The 15705-nt window shown below is 41.5% G+C and overlaps 1 protein-coding gene and 1 pseudogene across 2 annotated transcripts in view; one reads left to right on the forward strand and one right to left on the reverse strand.

Moving 5' to 3' along the window:
• NRDE2 (NRDE-2, necessary for RNA interference, domain containing) overlaps nucleotides 1-2232 on the reverse strand; it is a 47846-nt gene extending 45614 nt beyond the window's left edge. Inside the window, exon 1 of the mRNA XM_047795576.1 lies at nucleotides 2097-2232. Within this exon, the coding sequence (XP_047651532.1) occupies nucleotides 2097-2160 (64 nt within the window). The 5' untranslated portion in view covers nucleotides 2161-2232. The remainder of the gene's footprint in view (nucleotides 1-2096) is intronic.
• A 3288-nt stretch (nucleotides 2233-5520) lies between these two features.
• Nucleotides 5521-7107, forward strand: LOC125135427 (heterogeneous nuclear ribonucleoprotein A3-like; annotated as a pseudogene). Its single transcript, XR_007136960.1, has one exon. The product of XR_007136960.1 is annotated as a heterogeneous nuclear ribonucleoprotein A3-like (transcript).
• The last annotated feature ends 8598 nt before the right edge of the window (nucleotides 7108-15705 follow it).

Consider the following 15705-nt stretch of genomic DNA (forward strand, 5'->3'; position numbering starts at 1 on the left):
AATCTAATTAACTCTCTAGATCTAATTACCAATTTACAGGAAAATACTAGAATAGCGAAGCATGTGGAAAAACACCACAAGGATTTGGTGGGAAATGTCTACAAGACAAATGACCCAGTTTCCTCAACAAATAAATCACAAGGGAAAAAAGATGGGAGGAAGAAACTGTTTTATATTAAAAAGAGACCTCCGAGATATAGCCACAAAATGCAGTGTTGGATTCCTTTGGATACTGACTTAAACCAACTGTAAAAGGCCATTTTTGAAACAACTTGGGAAATTTGAATATTGACTAGCAATTAGGTGATATTAAAGAATTATAATTTTATCATGACCAATAATGTTTTTAATTTTTAAAAATAGTTGTTTTTGTTTTTTGTTTGGGGGTGGTTTTTTTTTTTTGTTTGTGTGTGTGTGTGTGTGTCTTTTTAGGGCCGTACCCACAGCATTATGGAAGTTCCCAGGCTAAGGGTCGAATTGGAGCTGTAGCTGCCAGATTGACATGCCACAGCCATGCCAGATCTAAGCCACACCTGCCACCTACACCAAAGCTCACAGCAACACCGGATTCTTAACCCACTGAGCGAGGCCTGGGATCGAACCCATGTCCTGATGCATATTAGTCAGGCTTTTACAACTGAGCCACAATAGGAACTCCAAAAAATACAGTACTTTACAAAAAGCTCTTTTACAAACATTACCCTGGCTGCTGAGTACCCAGAAAACATCCAATAAACACTAGTTAAGATAAATGACAAGAGCAACACTCCCCTGTACACCTGGCATTTCATGCTCCCAAAACAAAAGGATTAATCCTTGGCCTGTTATTCAAGTCAGTATCATTCCTTATCACCAGTTCCAACCATATTTCCCAAGGCTCCTCTTTACAAATCTCAATTTCCAAACTGAACAATCTGCCATTCTTTGCACAGGTCTCATGCTTTCTTTCCTGCCTGCCTTTGAAGGCCCTGGGATGCCCTTCCACTATCCCTATTTGTCCAAATCCTACTGTCCTGAAGACTCATCCCCAAAGTCAGCTCCTCTAAAGCCTTCTTTGAACTGCCCAACAAAAATCACTATCTCTGTAGTTCACCTGTGTCATCTACAACACTCCATCTTGTATGTACATCTTGCATATACTTTTTTTTAAAGTACCTACTATTGGTCTGTCTGTTCAGCAAATACTTAATGAACACCTACTCTATGTTGGGCCTGTGCTAGGGGCTAAGTATGCTGCACCGAACAGACAAACACTGAGTACATGAATGTTACAGTAAAGTGACCAAAATTACACTAATTACATAAGAAATTACTCACAATTATGAGAAATGTTTCCCCCAAAAAACAACTGTAGGAACCATGAGGATACAGTAGAGGTGCCAGGCACAGACTCTGCCCCAGAAGTGAATGATTTAGGATTAATTACTTTAAATTACTACTATGTGCCACAACCTCTAACAATGCAGACCTCCTGGGAACATTCAAGGCTTAAATGAAATAGATAATGTCATCACCTGGCAGTAAGTAAGTATTAGTTTATTCCTAGCAGCTATGCCCACCTGGAGAGAAAGGGATTAGGGTTGGAATGCAATTGTTCAGAACAGAAAGTTTTAGGAAGTTGGGATTCTGATTCCACTCAAGTTCATACACTTCCTGACTGGGTCAGGTTCCCCAACTCTCAGTCGGCCAAAAACTACGAACCCAACTAGCAATTCAGAACTAAGTAAAACAGAGAAGCAAGCAAGCTGTAATAAGGACATCCAGCGTTTGCATCAGGAGTCTCCTCGAGATGTGGAGTACCACTGTTTCCCTTTTACGTGAAATCACTGAGGCTCTGCGAGAGAAAGGGTTCAACAATATGACTACATGGAAGCCCCAGCTCCCGGAGCTCTCCTGGCCGGTCTTTCTCCCGAGCTCTACAACCTTGCCCAGAAGCCGGACCGGAGCAGCTGCTCTTCCCAGAAGGCCTTGCAAAGCCGCAGAGAACTGTGGGATACAAATGGATAAACAAATCCAAGGCAAGGGCCAAGACCCTGGCCCGAGAAACTCCGTCCTAAGCCCGCCGAGGGCCTTCTTTATCCCTTTTGTGTGCTTACCTTTCCTGGAGCTCCCGCTATCGGGAGCCTCACTAACGCCGGCGAAGGCGGGGAACAGCGCCATGATCGCAGGCCGCACGCAGGGCCTCTTCACGCCACAGAAATGGCGCCAGGCAAAGGATACCGGTAGTAAGGCCTTTGCCGTCGCAATGCACTCTGGGAAGTGTGGTTTTCTTGTGCTTCCTCCGGATTGAGCCAGACCGCGGGGGCGGGGCGGGGAGGGGCGGGGCGGAAAGGGAGGGGGAAAAGGGCGGGGCGTAGTGAGAGAGCGGCACCTCTTCCCTGTAATTAGTACCCGCAGGATTCTGTGAGAAAATGATGTGATTGGAGATGCAATTGTTCAGAGCAGAGAATGTTAGACTCTGAAGTTGAGACTCTGATTACCCCTGGAGTTCACAATGTCACTTCCTGACTGGGTCAAATTAATCAAATTCCCTAAGCTTTAGTTTTGATGGAATAAAAACTCATATTTTTAGGAAAAATAAGAAAAATGTAAACAAAATTTTTTGCGAATTTGCACCTCCTCCCTCCCTTCTAGTATGCCATTGTGCACCTGCATTACACATTCACCAGACCTCCCCAATGGCAGAAATACCTGCTCAAAAGATCCATTTTTCTTTTTCTGGCGCCAGCCTCCTAATTCCTTAGAAGATAACATTCCTTTCTCAATCCTGTAAGAGGTCACCAATGACCCACCACTCACCTGGTATGTGCAGCATCTTTGGTGAACTTTATGTACAATCCCAATCTATCATTTCCCTGAAAGACAGTGATGGGTGCAGAGCAGACTGGTCAAATGACCTGGGGAGAATACTGGGCCACACTTTATGGAAGTTCTTGGCTTAAATATCTGCTTATGACCTTATTAATATTACTAGCTATATTACATGCATTCCTTATTAATGTTAATAGCTATATTACATCTAGCTATATCACTTGCATTCCACCTGTTTTACAAGATTGTTTCTTGCATTACCAATGTGTGACGGAGCCTCAGATAAAATTAACAATGATTATGCAACTAAGCAGGACCCTATAGGGCCTTCCCAGAATAGAGCCCCACCTACATTCTCCACCTGCCTATTGTTTGTAGAAAGACTTTAATCAAAGAATAAAGTTAATCAGAGAAGTGAGAAAATGCAAAAAGAAAGGAAAAGAGTCAAGCAGGACAAAATAATTACACTTCAGCCATTAAAAAAAGTCGAGGACCTTTAGTTCTCCCTCAAGGACTATAGATGATATTCTGAGCCATGTTTTTTGAGCTGTTTTGCAGAAACTGAACCCCCATCCAGGTGGAAGAAGTTAACTATAAGCTGCCCACATGCACGTAGACCTCAGACCAGTTAGAACCAGAAGGTTGATGATGCTGACTCCCAAATACCTCATAAGCTGATCACATCCTTCTACTTGAACCATTACTATAAGACTCCTCATTACTCTCCTCCAGACTGGAGCATAGTTTTCAGGACACTAGCCTGCTGTGGCCTGGTTTGCCTGGCAAAGCAATAAAGCCATTCTTTTCTACTTCACCCCAAACTCTGTCTCCATGATTCAATTCAGTGCTGATATACAGAGGCTGGGTTTCAGCAACAATTAGATGACTTGAAGCAATTGATCAAACACACAGTTCTGTAAGATCGATGATGGTAATAGAATTACTCGGACATAGGAAGAAACAAGAGGGAAGCATTTCCTGGACTACAGCAGACTAGAAGACAGGTGGTCCAGAGGCTTTTTGTTAAAGTGGCCTAGTCTACTGATAGCACATCTAGTGGCCTATCAAAGAAATCCTTGCCTGACCTGGGAATGAGTATTCCTAGCACCTTGGGACAACTAGGTCATGAAATGCCTCCCAAGCTTCGGTCAAAATTAAGGCAAAAAGGGAAGGGGTTATAAAATAAAGAATATTGGAGTTCATGCCATGGTGCAACAGAAACGGATCCGACTGGGAACCCATGAGGTTGCGGGTTCAATCCCTGGCCTCACTCAGTGGGTTAAGGAACCGGCATTGCTGAGAGCTGTGGTTTGGGTCACAGATGCGGCTCAGATCTGGTGTTGCTGTGGCTGTGGTGGAGGCTGTCAGCTGTAACTCCAATTCGACCCCTAGCCTGGGAACTTCCATAGGCCACAGGTGCAGCCCTAAAAAGCACAAAAATAAGAAAAAAAGAAAAAGAAAGAAAGTAAAGAAAAAAGGAAAGCAAAAAAAAAAAAAAGAATATTGCCCACCATCCCCAGTTCTACAAGAATCGAGTCAGTCAGTAGCCACTACGGTCACTGAAAGGAATTCCTGAGAAGAACTCGGGGCAAATATCAGGATGAGGGAGGCATTCTGTGCTCTGGGAAAACTGACAGAACTCACCCACAGATAGTTGGATATTTTCAGGAAAAAAATTTGGGGGGGCGCTACACCTGCAGCATGTGGAATTTCCCGGGCCACAGATCAAACCCGTGCCACACTTGCGCTCCACAACTCCAGCAATGCCAGCTCCTTAACCCGCTTCACCACAAGGGAGCTTCCAGGAGAAATTTTTATGAACCCAGTTTCTTGTGTCTTCCTAGACTTAGAAAAGCACCAAAACCATTACCTAAGATATCTGTTTCTCGCAAATAGTAGGAACAGTCTACCAAGATGACCTGAATAAAGAGAATTTGTTTGTATGTAACCCTTCACCAAAATCACATAGACCCTGGTCTCCTCCTTTACCTCTTTGGAACAGTTCTCAGAGCTCTCTGAGATTACCTCCTGGATTATAATCCTCAAATTGGCTCAAATAAAAATTTTCCATTTCTTTCTTCAACTGACTATTGATTAATTTTTTTGTGGAGAGTTTCCTCTGCAAAATGTTTAGAAGATTAAATGAGCATAAAGGTAAAGTGCTTAGTCTACTTCCTTGGCTCTCGGAAAGCATGTCATGAATATTTGCTATTATGTGAGCTGTGACTGCAAGACTGACGCAAAGCCAGTGAGATGTACAAACTTCAATCAATTTATCATTTTAAATATTTTAGGAATATCAAAGAATTATAGTTCCTCTCAAGTTCAAAGGATCTTTTCTGGTTAGAAAATACATTTCACCACTTGTGAACTATCCTTGATTTAAAAAAAAAAAAATCGAATCTGAATCTCATGAAGCCTGCTAGCAGAAATACGAGGATAAAGGAACAATTTTTTTTTAGGTTATAATAGGCTATAACTTAGTTTATTATGAATAAAACTTGTAGCACATCATACATTTTTACATTACAGATACAGTGTTAGAAGAATTGCAACATGACAGAGCTTAGACTTGGCACGAACAATGCAATAGACAGAATGAGGCTACTTCAATGGAAATGGCTTGAGTAAGTAAAATTAGCACAAACATCTAGCTAGGCATATTTGTTCTATAACTGGGCAGAATTAAGACAAATGCCATTCACTGGCCCCGCCTCTTCCTCTCGGTCCCATATTGAACTCGAGTTGGAAGAGGCGAGTCCGGTCTCAGAATGGAGGTAAAACCGCCGCCCGGTCCCCGGCCCGACTACGGCCGTCGCCGCCGCCGCCGCCGCCGGGGGGAAGAGGGCCATGATCCAAAGGAACCAGAGCAATTGAGAAAACTGTTTATTGGTGGTCTGAGCTTTGAAACTACAGATGATAGTTTAAGAGAACATTTTGAGAAATGGGGCACACTTACAGATTGTGTGGTGATGAGAGACCCCCAAACAAAACGTTCCAGGGGATTTGGTTTTGTGACTTACTCTAGTGTTGAAGAGGTGGATGCAGCAATGTGTGCTCCACCACACAAGGCTGATGGACGTGTAGTGCAACCAAAGAGAGCTGTTTCTAGAGAGGATTCTGTAAAGCCTGGTGCCCATCTAACAGTGAAGAAAATTTTTTGTTGGTGGTATTCAAGAAGACACAGAGGAATACAATTTGAGAGACTAGTTTGAAAAGTATGGCAAAATTGAAACCATAGAAGTTATGGAAGACAGGCAGAGTGGGAAAAAGAGAGGATTTGCTTTTGTAACTTTCGATGATCATGATACAGTTGATAAAATTGTTGTTCAGAAATACCACACTATAAATGGGCATAATTGTGAAGTGAAAAGAGGCCCGTTCTAAACAAGAAATGCAATCTGCTGGATCACAGAGAGGTCGTGGAGGGGGATCTGGCAACTTTGTGGGTCGTGGAGGAAACTTTGGAGGTGATAAAGGCAACTTTGGCCGTGGTGGAAGCTTTGGTGGAAGAGGAGGTTATGGTGTTGGAGGTGGTGGCAGCAGGGGTAGTTATGGAGGAGGCGATGGTGGATATAATGGATTTGGAGGTGATGGTGGCAACTATGGTGGTGGTCCTGTTTATAGTAGTAGAGGAGGCGGTGGTGGTGGTGGACTAGGATATGGGAACCAAGGTGGTGGATATGGTGGCGGTGGTGGAGGATATGATGGTTACAATGAAGGAGGAAATTTTGGAGGTGACAACTATGGTGGCGGTGGGAACTATAATGATTTTGGAAATTATAGTGGACAACAGCAATCAAATTATGGACCCATGAAGGGGGGCAGTTTTGGTGGAAGAAGCTCGGGCAGTCCCTATGGTGGTGGTTATGGATCTGGTGGTGGAAGTGGTGGATATGGTAGCAGAAGGTTCTAAAAACTCAGCAGAAAAGGGCTACAGTTCTTAGCAGGAAAGAGAGCGAGGAGTTGTCAGGAAAGCTGCAGGTTACTTTGAGACAGTCGTCCCAAATGCATTAGAGGAACTGTAAAAATCTGCCACAGAAGGAACGATGATCCATAGTCAGAAAAGTTACTGCAGCTTAAACAGGAAACCCTTCTTGTTCAGGACTGTCATAGCCACAGTTTGCAAAAAGTGCAGCTATTGATTAATGCAATGTAGTGTCAATTAGATGTACATTCCTGAGGTCTTTTATCTGTTGTCGCTTTGTCTTTTTCTTTTTCTTTTCATTACATCAGGTATATTGCCCTGTAAATTGTGGTAGTGGTACCAGGAATAAAAAATTAAGGAATTTTTAACTTTAAAAACAAAAAAAAAAGACAAATGCCATTCAACTTAAGTTTCATGGTAGTTCAAATAAAGTCAAAGCACAAAATGTGTTAAAAAAAAAAAAGATAAAACCACCTTTACCTGACTTATATCCATATTTCAAGGAACAATTTAAAGTGTTCATACCACCTGGAAGCAATCAGCCAAATACAGAGAATGGGAAATTATAGAAAATAATCCAGCTTCTTCAATGAATCAATGAGTTTAAGGAGACAGGAAACTGCAATAAAGATTTCAGAAAGGTATCCACCAAATGCAATTACGATTCTGACTGAAAGAATTGTAAAAAGAACTTTTTGAGACAGATGGAGAAATTAGTAGTGGACAGAGTATTAGATAACATCAAGTCATTCTTAAACTCTTAGATGTACCGAGGTTACATCTAAGTTCTTATATATTAGAGATACATACTGAGCATTTCAGGTGAAAATAGATAAATGAAAATATATTAAGGGTCAGGAGAATGGGAGAGAGAATCCCAGGGAGTCCAAAGATGTTTAAAGTTAGATAGGAAATCCATTAGAAATACATGAATTTTTATTTGATGAATATATGAATACAGCTATGAATCTAATCAAAGGATGGATGGACCCTTGTGAAAGCTGCAGACCTGTGTGAGAATTAGATTGTGTGCATGCAGAATATCACCCTTCAAGTTTTGAAGCCCTCTACATACTACTTACAAAAAGGCGCTTAGTGTGACAGTAGAAGTGGCAAATGTCCGCAAATTTCAGGTCCTACCAAAATCTCTGGCTCTAAGTTAACTCAGTTAATTGGAGCAGCTTCTGCCTCCTTTAGCAGATCTCCTCGAGCAACAGTCTTCCCCACTGCTTCACATCCTTCCACTCCAGAAAAACAATGAAGGAAGGTATAGGAGAATCGGGACCACAAGAGTTATGTGACTGTCATAAAAACCTTCGGAGCATATTAGATAGTTTCTGTATCACAGACATGTAAGAGAATTTGGCTTAAGAAATCCCTTAAGAGAATAATTTAAAAGTGCGTAATCAAGTAACTGCTTTCGACTCCTGCTTCGAAGTTGAAATCTTAATGACACTTAAGCAGATTTTCAGAACATCTAATAATCTAAAGTTTACCATACTTTTAGATATAATTGACTAGTTTTGTAAAAATTAATACTTGAAGAACAGAAATAGACTCACACAGAAACAAACTTGAGGTTGCCAAAGGGGAGGGGTGGGGGAGGGGCAGAAGGGGAGGTTGGGGTTAGCAGGTGTAAGCTACTGTACACGGAGGAGATAAACAAAAACATCCTACTGTACAGCAAGCACAGAGAACTACATTCAATGCCCTATGATAATCCATGATGGAAAAGAATATTTTTTAAAAAGGATGTATATATGTGTAACTGAATTGCTTTGCTATATAGTAGAAATAAACACATTAGAAATCAACTACAATTAAAAAAAAAGAAAAAAGTACTTGAAGAAAATTGATGTATTGTCTGGTAACTGCAATACTCAAAGAGGAAATAAAATTAATAAATTTATATAAGATGTATAAATGCTGAGCAGAAGTCAGCAATTTTTTTTCCTTTTTAGGGCCAAACCTGTGGCACATGGAGGATCCCAGGCTAGGTGTCAAATCAGAGCTACAGCTGCTGGCCTACACTACAGACACAGCAACGTGGGACCCGAGCCAGGTCTGTGACCTACACCGCAGCTCAGGGCAACACTGGATCCTTAACCCACTGAGTGAGGCCAGAGATCAAACGCCCATCCTCATGGATACTAGTCAGGTTCCTAGCCCTCTGAGCCACAATGGGAACTCCCAACAAACTTTTTCTTAAAGGGCCAGAGAGTAAATATTTTAGGTTTTGTGGTCCAGAGGGTCTGTGCCACAAGAACTCAATTCTGCCACTGTACTGGGAAAGCAACCAGAGATGATAAATGTGTAAATGAATGGGAATGGCTGTGTTCTAATAAAACTTTATTTACAAAACAAGTGGTGAGCCCAGAGGCCATCATTTGCCAGTCCCAGTGTGTCCAATTACACTGGGAAGTGTTTCATTAGCTACCTTTACAAACTGAAACAGATATTATTCAAGATACCTAAAAATGACTGCTAAAATTGACCAGACTGAAGAATAAAATTTGTAATCTGAACTTGAACATTTAAGAACATCGTTCTTCAGTGAAGACATTTATTCCTTCATTACCACCAATCGGTATTCAGGAAATGAAAGGGACAAAGGAACATGTTAAACAGCATCAGGGGACAGTCAGCAAAACCCTGATTGTGGGAAACTGGTTTCTTCAAGGAAAAAAAAAAAATCAATAAAGCAAGAGACCAAAAGAAGATATGTATTAAAAGAGACTTGAGAGGCATGTTGACCAGTAGAAATGCAAGGTTCTTATTTGGATTCTGATTCAAACAAACTGTATGAGTGAAAGGATGACATTTATGAAACAGTTGAAAATTTGAACACTAGCTAGATATTTGTTAAAATTAAGGGGTTATTGTTTAAACTTTATAGGCTTGATAATGGTTATATATATTATGGATATATATGTATTTAAAAGTCTATGTCTTTTTTTTTTTTTGTCTTTTTGCCATTTCTTGGGCCGCTCCCGTGGCATATGGAGGTTCCCAGGCTAGGGGTCGAATCGGAGCTGTAGCTGCCAGCCTACCCCAGAGCCACAGCCACGCAGGATCCGAGCCACGTCTGTGACCTACACCACAGCTCACGGCAACGCTGGATCGTTAACCCACTGAGCAAGGGCAGGGACCGAACCTGCAACCTCATGGTTCCTAGTCGGATTCGTTAACCACTGCGCCACGACGGGAACTCCTAAGTCTATGTCTTTTAGAAGTACGTATTGAAATACTCACAGGTAAAATGGCAGGACACCTAGGATTTGCTTCAAATATGGGAAGGAGTTAATGGGCAAAGGTATGGTTGAAACAACACTGGCCCTGAGTTGATAACGGGCAAAGCTGGGCAGTGTGAACAAGGGGGTTCATACACTATTTTGGCTTTATTTCTTAAGTATATTGAAATGTTTCATAATGTAAAATTTTTAAATCAGTATTTTAAAAACTTCTTATTTTTATTTTCTTGGCCACACTTGCAGCATATGGAAGTTCAGGGATCAAATCCAAGATGAGGGAGTTCCTGTCGTGGCGCAGTGGTTAACGAATCCGACTAGGAACCATGAAGTTGCAGGTTTGATCCCTGGCCTTGCTCAGTGGGTTAAGGTCCGGCGTTGCCATGAGCTGTGGTGTAGGTTGCAGACGAGGCTCGGATCCTGAGTTGCTGTGGCTCTGGCATAGGCCAGTGGCTATAGCTGCGATTCGACCCCAAGCCTGGGAACCTCCATATGCCATGGAAGCGGCTCAAGAAAAGGCAAAAAGACCAAAAAAAAAAAAAAAAAAAATCCAAGACAAAGCTGCAACCTACACCACTGCTGCAGCAATGCCAGATCCTTAACCTACTGGGCCAGGTCAGGCCTTAAACCCGGGCCTCAGCAGCAACCAGAGCTGCTGCAGAGACCATGTTGGCTCCTTAACCCACTGTGCCACAGCAAGAACTCCTAAAAGCTTATTTCTTAAAAGATGTAGCAATAAAAAGGAACAAACTGCTGATATACACAGTAACATAAATGAATCTCAAAATCTATGCAGGGTTAAAAAAACCAGACACAGAAGAGTACTTACTGTATGGTTCTGTTTATATAAAATTCTAGAAAAAGTAAAGTAATATATAGCAACAGAAAGCAGATCAGTGGTTTCCTGGCTCTGGGAAAAGAGGGAAGGAAATTCTATGGGGGCCATGGAGAACCTCTTGGGATGATGAAAATATTCTGTATCTTGACTGTGGTGGTGGTGGTGGTTTCATGAATGTGTAACCACCTGTTTTGTTTTGTCTTGTCTTTTTAGGGCCGCACTTGAGGCACATGGAGGTTCCCAGGCTAGGGGTGGAATTGGAGCCACAGCTGGTGGCCTACACCACAGCCAAAGCAGTGCCAGATCCAAGCCGCCTCTGTGACCTACACCACAGCTCATGGCAACTCCAGGTCCTTAACCCACTGACCGAGGCCAGGGATCAAACCTGCATCCTCATGGCTACTAGTTAGATTCGTTTCCACCGAGCCATGATGGGAACTCCCCATCTGGTTTTTTTAAAGCTTAGGAATACACTAAGGTTTTGAAATTATTGTTTCAATAAATTGAACACTGATCATTTAAACTAGAGGTCAGCAACGTTTCTGAGAAGGGTCACATAGTAAATATTTTTGACATAGCAAAACATACAGTCTCTGTGGAAATTACACTGAAATTTGAATTTCAAACATTTTTTACATCACCAGATATTATTCTTCTATCTATATTTTCCAGCATTCATAAAGGTGAAAACCATCCTTGACTCATAGGCCATATAAATCAGAAGTGGGACAATTTGACCCATGGCCATAGTTCATTGAACTCTTGCAAACTTTTTACCGTTAGACAAAAATAAAAGTCAACGTTTGAATAGTCTTTTCTGCACAGGAAAAACCACCCCACAGGGCGTAAAAATAACTCACTTTAGCTATTATTATTATAACTATTATTTCACCCAATAGACTGGGTATTTCCAGTGACTTTGGCAAGGATTTCTTGGAATAAACCAAAAATGGTTTCAAATCATGGTTTGGTTTTGTATGGAGCTTGTCTAAAGGAAGAGAATGCACTGCTCCACCACCTGTGTTTCTCTTCTTTGTGGCAGAGGTTACTCGCTCTAAAGTGGAAAATTGCTGTTCCAGCATCTGTCACACTCTCTAGTATATTCTCATTCAGACTGCATCTGTCCCAGGAATCTTGATCACCCCTGGATACCAACAAGAGTGAACCTTTTCTCTGAGGCTGCAAGTGCAAGAAAAAGAAGGCGTGCTGGAGAGGGTTGCAGGGGGTTGGGCAGGATATGTGAAAAGGAGATTTGTGGAAATCTTGTTGTGGCACAGCAGAAATGAATCCGACTAGGAATCGTGAGGTTTCGGGTTCTATCCCTGGCCTTGCTCAGTGGGTTAAGGATCAACTGTCGCTATGAGGATGCAGACACGCTCAGATCCCAAGAACCTGTGTCTGTGGCAAAAGCTGACAGGTGTAGCTCCGATTTGACCCCTGGCCTGGGAACTTCCATGTGCTGTGGGTGTGGCCTTAAAAGAAATAAATTAAAACAAAAATAAAGAAAGTCTTAGTTTGTTTTTTTTTTTTAAGGAGCTTTGTTTTAGATGCAGAGGAGTTGGATGAGAGAGGTTATACAATCTTTTGTTTTGTTTGTTTGTTTTGCTTTTTAGGGCTGCACCTGCAGCATATAGAAGTTCCCAGGCTAGGGGTCGAACAGGAGCTACAGCTGCTGCCTACACCACAGCCACAGAAATGCCAGATTCGAGCTGTGTCTGCAACCTGCACCACAGCTCAGGGCAACACCGGGTCCTTAAGCCACTGATTGAGGCCAGGGATCGAACCCACATTCTCATAGATACTAGTGAGGTTTGTTATTGCTGAGCCACAATGGGAACTCCCACAATCTTGATCTCAGTAAAGTGGGCAGCCAGACTGGCCATGAAGAATGAAAAGGAGATGGCATGAGGTAGAGGCTGAAAACTATAGAAAATGCCCTTTAAACAATGTCATAGAAGACACAATATGAACTAAAAGATTGCCAACAGGCAGTTAGACACCAAAGAGATAGGTGCGTGAGTACTTGTTTGTTGGCAAAATAACACCTACATAATTGCCATTCTCTTTTGAAGAAGGATGCCAGGGGGAAAAAAAAAAGAAAAAGAAAGTAATGGACACCTCTGTTTTGCTTACTTAGCATGCTCTTTTCTGAATCCACATGTTGTTCACATTAGTACAATGTGGCCTTGCTCTCCTGGCCCCATGGGATTGGTCAGGTTAAGGATGTGACCCAACTCTGCCATGCCTTTAGTTGGTTGGTGCTCAAACCAGCTCTGCTCTAAGCCAGGCCAAACAAAGTTCTTTTCCAGGAATTTTGGAGTTAGAGCTGATAAAGAGAAGCTGGTCTCTCTTTGTGTGTCTGGATTGCAAGACCTAATATGCCAGAAGCTGGTGCAGAAGCAGAGGAAACTTGCTCATGGAGAGAGAAGGATGGAAGCAGATGTGAATTGGAGAGAAGGGGTACAGAGATTTTAGAACTCTAATCCTAGTTGTCCCTGGAGCCTTGGTTCTTTGCTTGGATTCTAGGAAAGAGCCCAGTAACCTTATCATATATCCCTCATTTCAGTTAAACAGATTCTTTCTGTCACTTACAACCTAGGGTCCTGAATGACACTGAAGGAATAAGTGAATGAAGGCATAAATGACAACTTTTCCATGCTCAAGGGCATAATCCCAGAGCCTGGAGGTGTTGCAATGAGTTTCAGTGATGATGAGACTTTTAAACTGGTATGAACATTAATAAATGGAAACCTCACTAAAACAAAGTTGGAAGGCCAGAACAGAGAGCGCTCTCATGCACCTACCACTCCATTACAGGAAGAACTGTCTATTACAGACCCCAACAGAAGAATCATCAACAAGAAAGAACCATCCATTACAAGCCCCAACAGGAAAAGATGTGCATTGAATCTCCTCTAAGAAATCCAATATCCCAGCAACTCAGCCAATGAGAAACCATCATCACCTCATAACTCTTACTTTTCTCTAATGGACTTTCATTTAAAACAATCCCTCTAGGAGTTCCCATTGTGGCTCAGCAGTAATGAACCTGACTTGTATCCAGGATACAGATTCAATCCTTGGCCTCATTCAGTGGGTTAAGGATCCAGCATTGCTGTGAGCTGTGGTGTAGGTCACAGATGCAGCTCAGATCCTGCCATGGCTGCGGCTGTGGCATAGGTCAGCGGCGGCAGCTCTGATTGGACCCCCTAGCCTGGGAACTTCCATATGCTGCATGTGTGGCCCTAAAAAGCCAAAATAAATAAATAAATAAATAAATAAATAAATAAATAAATAAAAATAAAAATAAAACAATCCCCCCCAATGTCCTCCTTTTCCTCTGTAATGTTCTTCTTTGTTTACTGGACTTGCCTATGGCTTTTACTATAGCTATCATGTACCAAACTGCAATTCCTCCACTATTACCTTTTTTTTTTAAATGAGTTGTAGCATTTACTTCAGTTTCTCTCTTGTTTTTGTTTTTGTTTTGTTTTGTTTAATTTTTTAAGTTTTTGCCACATAGGCAGCATGCGGAAGTCCCACACCAGGGATCAAACCTGTACCATACAGCATTAGCTAGAGCCATAGTGGTGAGAACACAGGAGCCTTAACCCCCTAGGCCATCAGAGAACTCCCTCCTCCACTATTCCTGAATAAACTCTTTTTTTTGCTGGTTAAATAACTGACTTTTATTTTTAAGGTCAACATTGGTCTATGCAGAACATGTAAAAGCAAACTCTTTTTATCCTAAGAAGGAAAGAATCCTCACCCACTAACACAGGCAAACTGGAGAAACAGGTCTATCAACTCATTCAATCTTAACGAATTTTCTGGTACTCCTTATGACATAAAAGAAAAAAAATGTGCCTTTAGAAGCCAGAAATATCAGCAAAAAACTGAAAGAACCTGAGCCACTTCATTAGTGTGATCTTTTTTTTTTCTTTCTTTCTTTCTTTTTTTTTTTTTTTTTTGAGAGAGTAAAGAGGTGGCATGTCCTGGGTTGGAAATACCTTAACATTAGAACATGATCCCAAGCAACAGTTCTTCTGTCATAGTAAACTAGCCTCTTTATGCCTGGTCATAGTTCACATACTCAAGAATCTGTATGAAATATGTAAAGTTTTGAGAAGTGGTGCAGAAATTTGAGAAGGATGTCAGCAACAAAGCTGGACAATGACATTAGTATTTAGAAGAGTCTTTAGGAGGAATCTTACTTAGGTTTACTCTCCTGTAAGGAGGGTTTTGTGGTCAGGCTGAGGATATTTCCCAGAGCCTTGGATCCAAGTGATTATAACCAGAGTTGTAAAAGGTTAAATGAATGTTCTTGGATAGCTTACTCTTAAACTAGCATTTCTTCCCCAAATGCGCTGGAAGAATTTTCAATCTGTTATAATTAGAGTTTTATTTCTTCTAGAAAGTGATATGTTTTACACTCTTAATAAAAAAGATCAGTGAAACAGCATAAGCCTTTTTTTTTTAAATAACAATTTTTAATAAGCAAATAGTCAAATCCCCACTGTTCAGGCCGCCTCTCTTTGACTAGGAAAGTGACATTTTTAAGAACTGGTTTGGTCCCAATCTCCATTTAAAAGCTCCTTTATCCTCTCAACTTTTTTCTCCCTGGTGATTCTCTTGGCTAGTGGTGACATATTTTTTTAAGTGTGGGGCAGGAGTAGCTGGCTCATTTCCTCTTCCTCTTTTTCCCATCTGCTCCACTCTTTTCATTGCCTCCTCTCATTGCCAAAAAGAGTAAAAATATGCATTTTTTTTCACCTGTAAATCTCCAATTGCAGGTGAAAGTATCTAAATTAAATTGGTTTCACCTTGTGAACTGAAGTTTGGCACTTGCCCTCAGCGTCTACATGGCTTAAATCACGAGC

This window comes from Phacochoerus africanus, chromosome 9 (genome assembly GCF_016906955.1).
Source record: "Phacochoerus africanus isolate WHEZ1 chromosome 9, ROS_Pafr_v1, whole genome shotgun sequence".
Lineage (NCBI taxonomy): Eukaryota > Metazoa > Chordata > Mammalia > Artiodactyla > Suidae > Phacochoerus > Phacochoerus africanus.